This window comes from Cucumis sativus, chromosome 3, assembly GCF_000004075.3.
Source record: "Cucumis sativus cultivar 9930 chromosome 3, Cucumber_9930_V3, whole genome shotgun sequence".
Taxonomy (NCBI): domain Eukaryota; kingdom Viridiplantae; phylum Streptophyta; class Magnoliopsida; order Cucurbitales; family Cucurbitaceae; genus Cucumis; species Cucumis sativus.
Genome location: NC_026657.2, coordinates 15,016,889 through 15,031,434, shown reverse-complemented (window position 1 = coordinate 15,031,434; position 14,546 = coordinate 15,016,889). Strand labels below are relative to the sequence as shown.

The 14,546-nt window shown below is 33.9% G+C and overlaps 1 protein-coding gene across 1 annotated transcript; it reads right to left on the bottom strand.

Moving 5' to 3' along the window:
- Positions 1-2,607: 2,607 nt before the first annotated feature.
- Positions 2,608-7,621, bottom strand: LOC101203990 (eukaryotic translation initiation factor 3 subunit C). Its single transcript, XM_004146209.3, has 4 exons — positions 7,464-7,621; positions 7,187-7,254; positions 5,282-7,087; positions 2,608-4,179 (listed from the first exon to the last, which is right to left on the bottom strand). Exons 2-4 carry the CDS (start codon positions 7,208-7,210, stop codon positions 3,187-3,189), a joined length of 2,823 nt encoding a protein of 940 aa, XP_004146257.2. The 5' UTR covers positions 7,211-7,254; positions 7,464-7,621; the 3' UTR covers positions 2,608-3,186.
- Positions 7,622-14,546: the final 6,925 nt, after the last annotated feature.

Below are 14,546 nucleotides of genomic sequence, written 5' to 3'. Positions count from 1 at the left end.
TTCTTTTTGTAGTTCATCATACATCATGTTTTTTCTTATCAATGAATTTCTATTTTGGCTTCTTAATCTGAGCATAACTTAGTAGATTAACTGAAAAATAAGCAATACTAAGGGTGTTAATAAGATTGGTAGTTCCTTTGCATATGTGATATTGACAATACATAACTTAGAGATGTTAAAGGGAAAATCAAAATTTCATTGAGGATTGTGAAAGTGCAAAACGAACATATGTAAATGGGGATAGATTATTATAGAAATTAGCCCACACTAATTATATAGAAAGAAAAAGAAAAGAAGAATATTGAATTGATGAACATAAGAAGAGAGCATATAATGGATAGTTTATAAATACTTAGAAACGGCCTTCAAATTCAAGTATTTTTGGTCTAAGGCTTTTGCAGCACTCCTTAAAAAGAAAGCATGCAGTCTGCACCAACGACAACGATTACCCATAAGAGTACTTATACCCAAAAGAGAACTTGTACATATTTTGTAGGTCTATCAAATTTTATATTTGCTGTCTAAACAGTTCTTTAATAACCCTTTTTGAACAAAGCCTTGAATATTTCCACATCCAAGTTTCGGAATAAAGATGATATGTGACCTTTTATGTCACTGATTTCCCATTTAATAGAATTATGTATAATTGGAACAATATTTTTAATTACTTTCGTATGCACATACATATATTTATTTATTTAATATGAGTTGTTTTTTTTAAAAAAAATAGTAAAATGAATTAAAATAATTGTAAAATATCCATTTATCTACTGTAACTGATAGTCTCTTATCTTTATCTATCATGCTATTGCAAATAGATTGTTAGATTTTATTATAGTTGTAATGTTTTAAATTTTTTTTATTATTTAAAATAATTTTCTTAGTTTCTTTTATTAATATTTTACTATATTTTGTAAATATTTTTAAAATTCTTATGGTTTAAAATAATTAGCCTAGTTTTAATCTTGTTAAATTAAAGATTTGTTTCAAGCCAAATATGAAAAAAGGAAAACAAATTTTTAACATAAACGTTCTAAATTACCCCGCCAGAGTCTATCCTTGAGTTGATCAATATAGTTTGTGATATTTGTAACTTGAAAAAATGGTTAGTTATACATTTAATAGACATTAAATCTTGAAAATTCCATTGCAATTATCCTTTTTAATTTTTTTTTATTAACTATTTTGTTTTCAATTTTTGGTCTTTAATTTTTTAAAATCAAGTCCACAAACATCTCTTATACTTCTCAAAGTCTTGCTTTGTACTTATGTTTTTAAAATTTCAGTCAAAATTTCAAAATTAAAGATAAGTAAATTTTAGATATAGGTTTTTGTTTAATTCACTTTTAAGAGATTTGTTTAATTCACTTTTAAGAGTTAATAAGAGAACAAGATTCAAGAAGGACTAAAGTAATTTTTATAAAAGAGGTAAAAGAACTAAATTCATAAGAATTTTTCTTATAAAACAAATGAAAGGACATTTTTTTAAGTTTGAAGATAATATTTATTTTCTCAAGTATGAAACAAACATTTACTTTTAAAAAATATTTTAGTTTCAAATAGTTCTTAAACTACAAATAATAAAATTACATAGTTGTAGTTCCATTTGATAACCATTTTGTTTTTTACAAACACTACTTTTATCTCAAACTTTCTTCATCTGTTATCTATATTCTACCAATGGTTTAAAAAGTGAAGTCAAAATTTGAGAAAAAAAGGTAAATTATTTTCGTTTTTTTTTTAAGTGACTCAAAAATTAATAAAGATGTTAATTATTGTAAGATATGGAGAGAAAATAAGTTTATTTTTCAAAAAAAGAAAAGAAATTGTTATAAAAAAGAGACCTAAATAATTCAAATTAGCTGATTAGGCAATTTTTATTAATCTCCTCTGCCTTTTAAAATGGTGTGGAAAACGAAAGCCTTAAACCTTTTTTCTTAGTTAATAGACAAATTAGAAAGAGAAGGTAATAAAAGGAAGGGAGAAGCTACCCCTAGTTTTTCCCCTTACCCCATACACATCTCTTTATATTACCTTTGAAGCGTACGTTTGGGTTATTTGTATTATATGTATTGTTTATGAATTGTAATAATCTTTGATAATCAAGAATCTTAGAATCTTGAATGAATAGTTTATGTATTTTCAACTTTCATTTATTTTAGTCCTTTTTATATTTTTAATCATTTATAAATGAAATAAACATAAGAATAAAGGTACAAACAAGCACAAAATATACATTTTAAAAGCATAAAAATAAGGTATTAAGACTAAAAGGAACGTTTTAATCCCTAATTTAATCATTAATTCATTAACTCTATTGATTTTCTTTGACACTAAAGTAAGAATGATATTAGTTTAATTTGTTTATAGCAAATTTATCTTTGACAACATAAATTAGCAAATATTAAAATTTAGCTCACTAAATAAATATTCACAAAAAATTTATTTATTTTTTATTTTGCAAAATATATTACATTTTATATCCTATTATTAAATTAAAAAACACGTATCTTCTTTTTCTTTTTAAATCTCTTTCCTTTTGCATATCGCTCCAGCTTTTTCCTTCAACAACACTTACCAACTACAATGCCATAAAAGAGAAAAATATCAGGAAACCAAAACCAACATTCTCCATTCATTTTCTCCTTTTGTTTCGAGTCTAACGAACCAACATTATTGAGCACTAAAAGTGAGGGAGTTCAATTCTTTCCTAAGGAAAAGGAAGAAGACATCACAAAGGGAAAATGGAGAAAATGAAGGAAGAAAAACAAAAACCAATCGCCAAAGCGTTTGACAGTAGATTGTTCTGCTGAGAGTGGGCGGTAAGAAGCGGAAGCATACCTAACGATCCATGACTGAGTACCACAATCTACGCTACACTTCAACATTTGAAGCTCTTAGAACAAACAAAAGTTCTTCATCATCGAAAAAAGGAAGAAATCCAAGGGAAGTGGGGAGCTCAATAGAAAGAATGCCCAAATTTACTCGGGTAACATGCGGATAGAAATTAGCAACATTTAAAGGTCAAAAAAAGGATACAATCTCTCCTTTCAAAACACATTGATAATTAGATTTCAGTTCAAAAAACAGACGACGCTAAATTGAAACTTACTCGTAAATTTATGTGGGACTGCTCCATCACATATTTTCTTTGAGCACACAGCAGTAAAAACTCTGAATCGTTCTTTAAGCATGAACACCTTTGTTGAGACTGACCATTCGAGCAGAAGCATCCATCTGGGATCCTCTGGAAGATCCCGACTGATAAGCAGTTCTCCCCGACCCATATGCAGCATCTTGATAACGGGTGCTTTGGTATCCTGAATTGCCTCCTCGAGACTGGCCCATCCTATCTCTATAGTATCCACCACCCCCACCTTGGCCTCGCCCACCACTGCTGTATCCTGCACGCGAACTAGGACCGCCTTGCCTTCCTTGATTATAAGACATGTTATCTGGCCACCTGCTACTCCCACCTGCAGCTCCTCCAGCACCATATTCTTGGTTGTCCCTTCGCCTCATTGGTAAATCTAATCCTCCTCCAATTCTTGCCTCAACTGCTCTCTCATTACTTTCAGCAAGGATTGACAACTTATCAGCCAATTGGAATGCCAGACCTTGTAACCGGGTGTGAGTAACATCGTGAAAGATGATGCACCCACTTGGCTGATCCCAACTTGCATGGAGCTCCTCATTAATCATCATCTTGCTCACGATACTATGTGTTTGACCCTCTGCAAGGTCAAACATTTGGGTGAGTTGGTCCGAACTCAGAGAATCGTAGGATGAGGAGTACGTGAGAAGGTAAGTCCTCAGAGCCTCCTCCTTGATCTTTCCTTTAACCATTTCCAGCACTTCATTACACCTCCTGAGTAACTTCCATACATCTAAAGATGCAATGACGTCATAAGCCTTCTGGAAATCACCCTTACGAAGTGCCCTGGTAGCAGCCATTACATGATCTCTGACATTCTCAGGAGGACCCGTAAATGTCTGTCTCTCACTCACCTCTAGTAACCGTCTAAAGTTCTTACTGATAACTTTACGCTTTGAATCGTGAACATTGCCTGCCATGTTGGGTACTTCCAGCAGCATAGCACTTATTAAATGCACTGCCTCAAGAAGCTCAAGATTTATGTGCATGTGGTATGGCATCTGCCTTCTTCTTTCAAGCCTTTCCTGATATTGGTTGAGAAAAACAAATATTTTGTAAAACAGAAGTGCTCAAATATAACAATGTTATGGAGCCTAAAGCTACATTTAAATTTATTTAAAATAAGATCAATCTTCCAAGCAGATTGATGTTTCAACTAAAAGCTGAATTGAAGCTTGATTCCAAACAATTTTTTATGATATATATACCGGTAGTTAAAAAGAAGATAAGCAGTTAAAGTTGTAAAAAATTGCTAACGGAGGAAAACAATAAAACTGGTCACTATTCTTAAGATATGCTCTTATGATAACCAAGATATTGTGTTTGACGCCTAATATATGAGTAAAGCCCTCAACTGGAAGCAAACAACATTTACAATTTGAGCAATAAATGAGCCCCTAAATTATGACATATCAAACTCCCCACTCATTTTTGTTCACTAACAAAACAAGAGCACATCTCTTATGGATTCACATGGACATCAGCTCTGTGACAAGTTAGCATTCAAGACAACAGCTCCAATTCTAAAACCAAGAACATCCCCGCCCGCAACCTCAGCAAATAAAAAGAGGAAGAAAAGAACAGTCTCATCCTGACATCTATTCTTCAAACGGGCACCATTATAAGTAGTACTTGCATCACTACATCATAGAAGTGCTAGAAACAATTGTAAAGTTAATGAACATAGAATGCTCACTCAACCATGCTTACTGAAAAAAAATGGACTGAATATATAAATTCCATTCTAAGGGCTAAAAACGTTAAGGATTAAGTTGGCTAACCTCCCTAGCGTTAAGGGAAGATTGCAGAAGCCACAACTAATCCCTAAGCCATCTGTGTAGGTATCACAGATTTCCTTCAGCAAAACAAATCAAATTGGGTAGACACATACATCAGATCCATAGATCTCATATCTATAAAACAGGGTAAAACTATTATACAAGCATCTACCAAGTGGAATACATTTGTAGATACCATCTTTTAATGTTTTAAAAAATTAAAATTCTTTTAGAAAAGATAACACACACGTCCTACTTCAAGCACGAGCATTTGGACATCATATACACCACCACAGATGCATCCATAGGTTAGTCAACAATGAAGGAAATGGTTTGCATGAAGGAATACCTGTTCTGGAGTCTTCTCATGGTATCGGCTTTGTGAGACACCTTGTGCAAGCAATTCCTTCACCCTTCCACCTGAATATAATTCTGAAACACAGCCATGTCCTTCACTGATCAGACCAACCCGAAAGCCACACAAACCAAGTTGAGCCATTGCCCTATTGAAAAGGATCTGTGTTGAGATGTCCAAGTGTTGAATACTATCCTGTAAGTGACTCATCAGCAACAAGTCACGAGAAATATAAAATTCATCTAAGAGAGCATGGTGGTAAATATCACAAAGCATAGCTCGTGCTTTAGTGCGCTCATCTCCATACTGGTATATGAGGGTTACCAGAATGTCCATAAAAGCCCTACTACTCTCTGGAAAGGTGGGTTTACGAGGTACAAGCTCTGGAGTGACAATAAATGCAGCAGGGCCCCTACTCTCCTCAACCACTTTAGCCTCATCACTTGCATCTCCACCATCATCTTCCGACAGCTCTGCAAGCTTTCTCATGGCATCATAAACCTCTTGTGGTTTGTAATAAATCAGTTCAACACGCCTCAAGGCAACTTTTGAAGCCGCTTTGTAATCCCCAACTCGTTCCAAATATCCTTGGACATTCTGAGCAAGAACCATAAACATTGGCTCATCTCTGAGCCTTTCAACATACTCACGCGTATGTGGATCAATACACTGCAAACTCTTAAAAAACTCAGTGTCAATCCGCTCAACAAAAGCAACCAAGTTTCCCCAAACACGAATTGTTCCCTTATAGTCAGCTGGCTTCTGGCTTTCATTCTCATCTGGTTCTACCATATCATCCACTACAATGTTGGGATTCTGCACAAGAATGTCAATTATAGAAAGCATGTTTTGCACACACTTCTTCCACACACTGATAGGCATATGCCCACTGAGACCTGGATTCACGTCAAATTGAGCAGATACAACACTGAACAAAATCTCAAGCTTTTGTGCAGGAGTCTTAGCAACTTTTGTTAAGAATGTAAGCTGTTCAACCTGCTCAAATCTACCAGTTCCCTTCCTACCTCGAGCAGCCACAACTTCCTTAAACTTTTTGTTGACAGTGTCCCATGTGATCTCACTAGGATCCTTCATAAACTGCTTATCCATGAGCTTGTTTTTTTTGCTCTTCTTTTTCTCCCAGTTTTGACTTGGATCATCTAGATCTTCTTCCTCGTCTATATCTGGCTCTGGCTCTGAATCAGACATAATTTTAGAAGGATCATCCTCATATTCAGATCCTTCATCATCATCATCATCATCATCATCCATCTCATCAGCCTTTTCTTCCTCAACCTCAGGATTTTCTCTATACTTGGTAATTACCTCTTCATATTGCTTATTGTTCTTCTTTAGCTTCTGCTTCATTGAATTCAGTGCCTTAGAATTACTAGTACTCATTTTCTTCTTAGCTTCCTTATTAGCCATAGCTTCATTTAAGAAATCCTCTAGCATCACAAGTGCTTTAATATAAAGAGTCGGCACCTTCTCAGACTCAGTAACACGCATGACTTTCTCAAGCTGCTTATTTATTTTATCAAAACTCTCCTGCAGGCTTACCCAATCATTGATCTTCATAGCATTTTTCATCTGATCGACAGTAGCAGACATCTCCTCAAAACGCTTATCTTTAGCCGACCTAACAGTACGCTTCTTATCTTCAGAATCTTCACTATCACTGGCATTCCCTTGCAGATATCTGCTTCTGTTCGGTTGGTCGTTGGAATCAACCTGAATGTCATCAAGCTCTTCACCATAGTCACTCTCCTCCGCTTCAGAATCAGAACCACTACCACCACCCTGTTTAATAATTCAGAAACAAACAAATAAAACTTACAAACCATATTAAAATCAAAACCCAAATACGAATAACACGAACGTTTAGATTGAAGGCAATACCTGGGTCCAGAAACGAGAAGCCATTTTGTCTCTCTCAAAGTTAATCACAGAACACGGATCTAAAAACACTGAATTGTACAACAAGAGAAAAAAAAAACGTTACTGGTGATACGCAATTCAAAACCCAAATTCCTATAAGGAGGAAAATGAAAAAAGAGTTACCAAAGCGCCAATCAATGATACACGCATTAAAACGTACGGAGTAAAATCGAATGGATTGTAAAGGGAAAATGGCAGAAGAATCAAATGAGAACCGAAGCAATATGCGAAAACATACCTCTGAAGTTCTTTCGCAAGCTTCCGAGAGTAACAAGGAGAAAGGAGCGGCGGCAAGATAACGATAGTGGAGAATAGGTTCTGCAACTCGGAAGAGAAGGTGAATTGGACAATTAGGGTTTTCTTATTTTTATATTCTTTTTCCTTTTTAAAATAGAGAGTTATATTTATTTCCAAAAATGCCCCTAATTTCATGCTTGGTTAAATTATAAAATGAAACTGACCAAAAATAACCCAACGGTAAGATTGGTTACATTTTGTAAATATTTCGATCCGTTATGTTATATTTAAAAATGTCATGAAATTTATGTTCTAAAATTTGTAGTTTATAGTTTAAAATCATATCATATTCAATAAAATTATTATTAAGAAATTACTAGTGAAATTGAATATTATAATCTCGACTATAATAAATTAAGGTCTCAAGGTTATCTTGAGTAAACTTGAACTTTATGTAAAGACATAAATGTGGATCAAGTTTGAGTATATACCTAAATGGTCTATAGTATATGAATAAAGTTGGATGTCTAATTTAGGAGACATTATAAATGTGGTATGCTTTGTAGTTAGTACAAACGATTTGGTCCTAAATGGTTCATATAAAGACATGAAAGTAAGAATATCCTATGAAAATAGTTTACATTAGACTGAAACCATGAAATAGTCATTTTTACGTTATAACATCATCGATTGTATAAAACTGACTACTTTGATTATTGATGATCTAGATAACTTAATCTTGAGCTAACTATGAACTCGTGTTCACACGTGATTATTTTTAAATCTGCATAGGTGGCGGGAGCTCAACATCATTGACGTGATAACCCTCTCAATATATTTCAAGGGGTAAGACCAAGTGGATTGCTGGAGACACAGGGTGCAAGATGAAATTCATTTCTATCTATAGGGTTAGTAGATACATTGTTTCCTTAGGAACTCAATCCAGATCTTGAACAAGGGGTCACACCCTCTCATTGGCCCAAGAGGGATTTGATTTATAGGTCGTTGGACATTAAACCAAGTGTTAAATAGTGGGTTAGTGAGACTTAATCTTCAAGGTAAAATAATATTTTGACTCAACCAATATTACAAACAACTTGTGAATGATAAATTTACTAATCATGGTTATATCAAATGGACACAAATATATCTATAGTGAGGGGAGTGCAACTACAAAACTTTAGTGGAATGATTTGTTAGTTAACAGACATTGATTAGCTCGATCTAAAAGAGTTTAGCCAATTAATCTCAAATTATTGGAGCCACGATTCGTAGATCTATTAGGTTCCTCGGCTAGCTCATATGGAATTAACTTATAACAGTATGCTGGACTAGTTAACTATCAATACTTAAACTTTTTTTTCTCTCAAATAGAATTAGACGTTGAGGATAGCTCATATTAAACAAAATGACAGTTTCATTTATTATACTTTTCAAAGACAATCTTTTCAAACTTCGTTTTAATCATACTACATAAAGAATAAAGGTGAATTCGTAAAGAAATGGAAAGGAATAGTGAAATATAATTGCATTCACAATAACAACTCTAGGTCTCTCAATCATCAAATTCATATAATACGAATATTATAAAAATATAAAATACAAATGGAATGGAAGATAAATGTGTCAAGCCGTAGAAGGTAATTTCTTGCATTCTTTGGCTCCATGGTTGTCTTTTCGAATGCTAGGAAGATGGTTATTTCAAACTCCACTTATAATCTCACAAATTTTCAAGTTCTCACCTAAAGCTAGCTTAATGAAAAGAAAGAGGAAAATTGAATAACAATTGTAGTAGATTTGGCAGAGCTTCAAAGAAGATAGTTTCAACTCAAAAAGTTTGTATTTAAATTAGAGCTCTTGATGCCTATTTATAAACATTAAGAGTGTGAAGCAGCATTTTGATGTACAATTTACATTAAACTCCTATGTATCATTGCATCGTTGCAGTTCTTCCCTTGTGTCATTATAAATGTTGTCTGACATTTATGCTGACATCTTCACCAACTCAATTATCTTGTAGTGATTCTCATTGCGTAAAATCTTTTTCATCGCATGATTTGTTGACATGAGCTTCTCTTCAACACTTGACACCACTCTTTGCTCTGCATCTTCTTTTTTTCGCGTTATCATGAGTTTAGCCATGAAAGTATCGTGATAATAACTAGACATTTTGTCTTTTGCAACTCCTATATTCCATAGTTTATCTTTTTCATGTAATTCATCACATTTTTCTCTCAATTCTTCTTCGTTACTCTAAGTAAAAGGCTATTATAATTTGTCTTTCTACAAGTTATCAATTTTCTCATTTCTTATGGTTAATATTATTCTTGTTGGTTTTATATATTTCCTTGTGTTAACGATTATATTATTTGTTGCCCTTGTTCTTGAGTGATTTACGAAGCAACCATTACAACACTTGTGAAGATTGACAAAGTTTGTGACATTATATAATCAATATAAATTGTGTCCATAAATATAATCAATGTAAACAATTCAATAATTCATGAGTTGTTCGTAAATACAGTTTAAGTCAAAATGTCCATTTCACAATTGTAATGATATTTTTCTTAAGTATCATTAATCATCTAATGAATAATTTGTTTGTGATCCAACCATAAATTAAGTCATTTTTTAGATGGTCAGAGGGTGAAGCTTCTTGTTCAAGTTCCAAAATCAGCACTTAATGAAATTGCTCATCTACTTACCCTATGTAAGATTGAGCTACACATAATCATCTTGTGAAATATGAATCTCATAAATTAACAAGTTTACAACAATTGTAAAACATATGGTTAAAACTATTGGTTCGAATCAATCAAAAAGAAATTATACTATAATAGACGATACTTGTTATTTAATGCTTCAAACTCAATACAAGATACAACTTTCTTATTACACGATGCCTAATACTTGCTACTTTTTCTTTTTTAATTTAAAGGTTAGAAAAAAAAACTCGATGCTCGATATGGAATACTCGTTGCACGCTACTCAATACTCGTTGCTTACATTTCAAAAAATGCATGATAAAGCCTTACTTGTTGCACGCTACTCCATACTTGATGCTATACATTTCTTGCTAGATACATAAAAGTTGTAAACTCTGTTATAAATTTGATACTTCATGTTATGTACTTGATAACCTATAGAAGTACAAGTTATATTGTAATCTTTTATGTAAAATAATGAGATCTAAACGCGTACGAATAGAAGAAAACAAAGGAAAAAGTAGGCGATTTGGTTAACTTTCGAATAACATAACATGAAAGATAGTGTTATCCTTGTTTTACTGCGTTTTAGTGCTCTTATCGAAGGATTATAGGCAAAAGAAGTGAAACTTGGCAATATAACGTCCACACGATAAGACACATTCAACTAAGGCAAGAACAAAGTAGCAAGTTAGACGTTTAGGGTACTAGCAGAAAAAATTGGTTGGCTCAAAAATTTGAAAAATGATAAAAGGACAGCCTGAGCGGCGTCGATGCATCTTTTCAGAAAGCATTAATGACGTATAACCTCTTGTCAACATCAACTCTTGTCTATAAATGAAGCCTCTCACTTCAGAACAAGGTGTGTGCTTATTTTGGCAGGAGAGCAAGCTACATCATCATCCATCCTCCCTTTCCCTGAGTTTCTAAGTGGGAGCCCATAACAAAAGAGAGAGAGAAAGAGTTCTTCCCCCCTTCATCTTCTCCCTCATCAACAAGCAAAAATCAGAGCCAAAGAGGATGGAAAATCATACTCTAAGGTGTAGTTCCCTCTAATATCTGCCCTTCTGTATTTATATCATATTGTGTTGTAATATGTACTCTATGGCCGAAAAGCTTAAAGTTATTTTATTCAATACATGCATTGTACTTTTTATTTCATTCTCCAATCTTCTTGTTTCTTGCCTTCTTTGATTTGTTTAGTTAGCTTGCTAGCAATAAAATGTATTTTAATGCTTAGAGAATCATGGTGTCTGCCTTTTAAGCTTTGTTGAGTTAAGTGTAGATGTCAAGAACATTGTATATTCAAGAGAAGAACAACAGTTTTTTTATTGTGATCATCTGACAAGTGAGAACACACATTCAACTATGCGATTGGAGGGAAGATTGTAGCAATGCAATCTTACTGCCTAATTTATCCTTTACATACATTGTAGAAATGACAATGGGTGTGGCAAAAGCACTAAGAGGTTGTGCGCCTTAATTAGGGAGAGGCAACTTGAAATGCTTATAACATGATTAGATATAAATCATAGTCTAACTTTGTGTATTTGGGTCTTAAAAGGTAAGCAAGTATGACGAAGGCACCGAGGGGTAGCTCGCCCTAATACAAAGTTAAAGTATGCTTTATATCGCCTCGAATCATTAAGCATAGTTCATTGTGTTTAGTTAATTAGACTATTCCTTCATCATCATGTCTATGATGAGTTTGCTATTCATTTTTCCTCATTTCGTCATGTCATCTTGCACCACCAAAGCACCATAGTGTACATAGTTATGATAGAAAATATATTGTTCATATGACATACTGTATAGATTATACCGCATGATTTAGTAGCATGATAGGATAAAATAGGAGCTTTTCCTTGTGTTCGATCCTGGACTTACTAAAAAATCTCTCTTTGCTTATACTTGCACGTTAGAGAGAAAAACTTGCACGATAATATCTATCTTAAGCGATTTAACAATGCATGAATAGAAGTACACATTTTAATGCATAATCCTATTTAGTTGCCTAATAGTCGCTCAATTAGAGCCTAGCATGCCATATTCACGACCATAACACATGTGCATAATAGAACACACATGTAAACAAGCAATACTTAATACACAAAGCTAATTCTTTAGACAATACAAAAGATTATGCTAAAAACTCATTGTCATAAACAAGCAATACTCGATGCTTAAAAGTTACACGGTTAATTTATCCATTGTCATAAACTCTTTACTCGAAGCTCAAGTTTTAGTAAAAAAATGATGAATCTGTTGTGAACTCGTTGAACGACATGCAATACTCGTTAGTTGAAAGTGTGTATTAGTTCATTTACAATCATTATATGAGTAACAAAATATCACATAGGTGTCCAAAAATTATAACAATCTACATGTCATTCAAAGTTATTTACAACGACAGTTTACACATAGTCCTGACACAATGCTAGTTCAAATAAATGTTGACGTATAGTTTAGCCACATATTGAAATCTAAATTCTAATATCATATCTTGTCGAATAGTATCTAGCCTAGAACCTGCCGCTAAGCATTCAAAAGTTTTAAAACAAAAATTCTACAATCCAAAGATGTGGTAGGATCTTGTATATTGCATGAGTTGCTTTGGTATATCATTCATGACCAAGAACAAGGTCATGCTTTGTCTTTGGTATACCACATACCTCAATAGGAGATGAGATTGTATGAAATACATGCATCAATAACTTACTTAAATCATGCAAGGATATGTATGACAGGTACAAGTCGTACACAATAATATGACCTTGGTTGATGTCGAATGACTAGCATCATCCGATGTTGACAGTAATTGATCGAGTCGTAAATATAGTCAACTTTTGCCAAACTAGATTGGTGATTTTCTTCCAAACTAAGAATGACATCCATGTACACGTCCTTTTGTCATGCCAATGCGACATATTCCTTTATTTTGTTGGATATCACTTTAAACACATTGTCGTCCTCGTTGGGGTTCAAGTGAGTTTGTAATTAAACAAACATAATGAGCAAATAATTTAGAAAAGTTGTGGTATCTAAATTAACAGGAAGATGTCATATGGTAATGTTGTGAACCTATGAATGCACACCTTCGAGTGATTAACAAGGGACCTTTGGAGAAAAGAAAGGAGTTGATAACCTATAAAACTTAGGGTGTCAAAGAGAGATAAGGATCATTATGTAACATGTTGATTATGAGAAGGAGTAAATGATGATCTTACGTCATATTCAAATTACCACTCCATGTCCTTCATGAGCTTAAGGAACAATTGTTTCTCTGTGTGGTCTTGTTGGAAAAGGGCACCATTACTGGGTTTGTTGTAGGGCCCAATCTTCGTCTTCACATATGGTAGTAGCTATTATTACCTGAAATGCATGACGAACCTCCGGAAGATTGTATTTGATAATATTATGCTCTTACTAGTTTTCTATTTTTTCTTATGTCTTCCGACCTTACCAACCAATCCCATTTGTAGTCCGAAAAATGTCTTCTGCCACATTATGTTTCCTAGTGCATACTATTAAAGTAGTCCATGGATGAACAACTTCAAGTCGATATATGCCCCATTTTCTCTCTGCTCCTTATGACCAACTCAGTACAATATACAACAATCATTTTCACAACGTCAAGTCATTTTCAAACTCCATCTCCTTGTACGACGGTTTTAGGGTAGTTATGTGAATACCCCATGCGATGGATTTGTTGTAGTATTTTAATACTGAATCTTCCAATTCACATTCGATTGTTCTAATGACACAGTCTAATGTCCACTACAGTCCCGTCATCACCAATAAGAAATCATGCATCGTGAATCGAACGGTAGTTCCATTCAAATCAAACATCATGTCATCTTGTCTATCATCTTTCACCTCCTCCCCAGTAGGATGTAGCGCATCGATGAGCTACTAAATATGATGTCCAGTCCATAAATCGCCCAAATACTGTCCTCTTGAATAGATAAAGTTAAATGGGGTGAGTTTCTCCTTAACAATCTTGGTAGTTACCCCATTGTGAGAGAGCAAACTTGGGGCTTGGCCTGAAAAACGATCCTTGACCGAAATTTTGAATAGCCTACTCATAGACGGACATGAGAAAAAATTATTAGCCATTGTGTGAAATACTTGATACTCGATGCACAATACTCGCTTCTCAATGTACATTACAAGATCCTCGCTACCTTTTACATGTTACACGATGCAGTTTAAATGATGTTACATGCATACTCACCAAGTGCACACTGAATGATTATGTTTGACAAAAACGAATTGAAAAAGTAACCCCTGACATTTTTTTGACAAACTGAAAATCTATGCAAAAAACGAAATGAATGGAGATTCTCATGTGTAGAAGACGAAACAGAGTTCGAATGTCA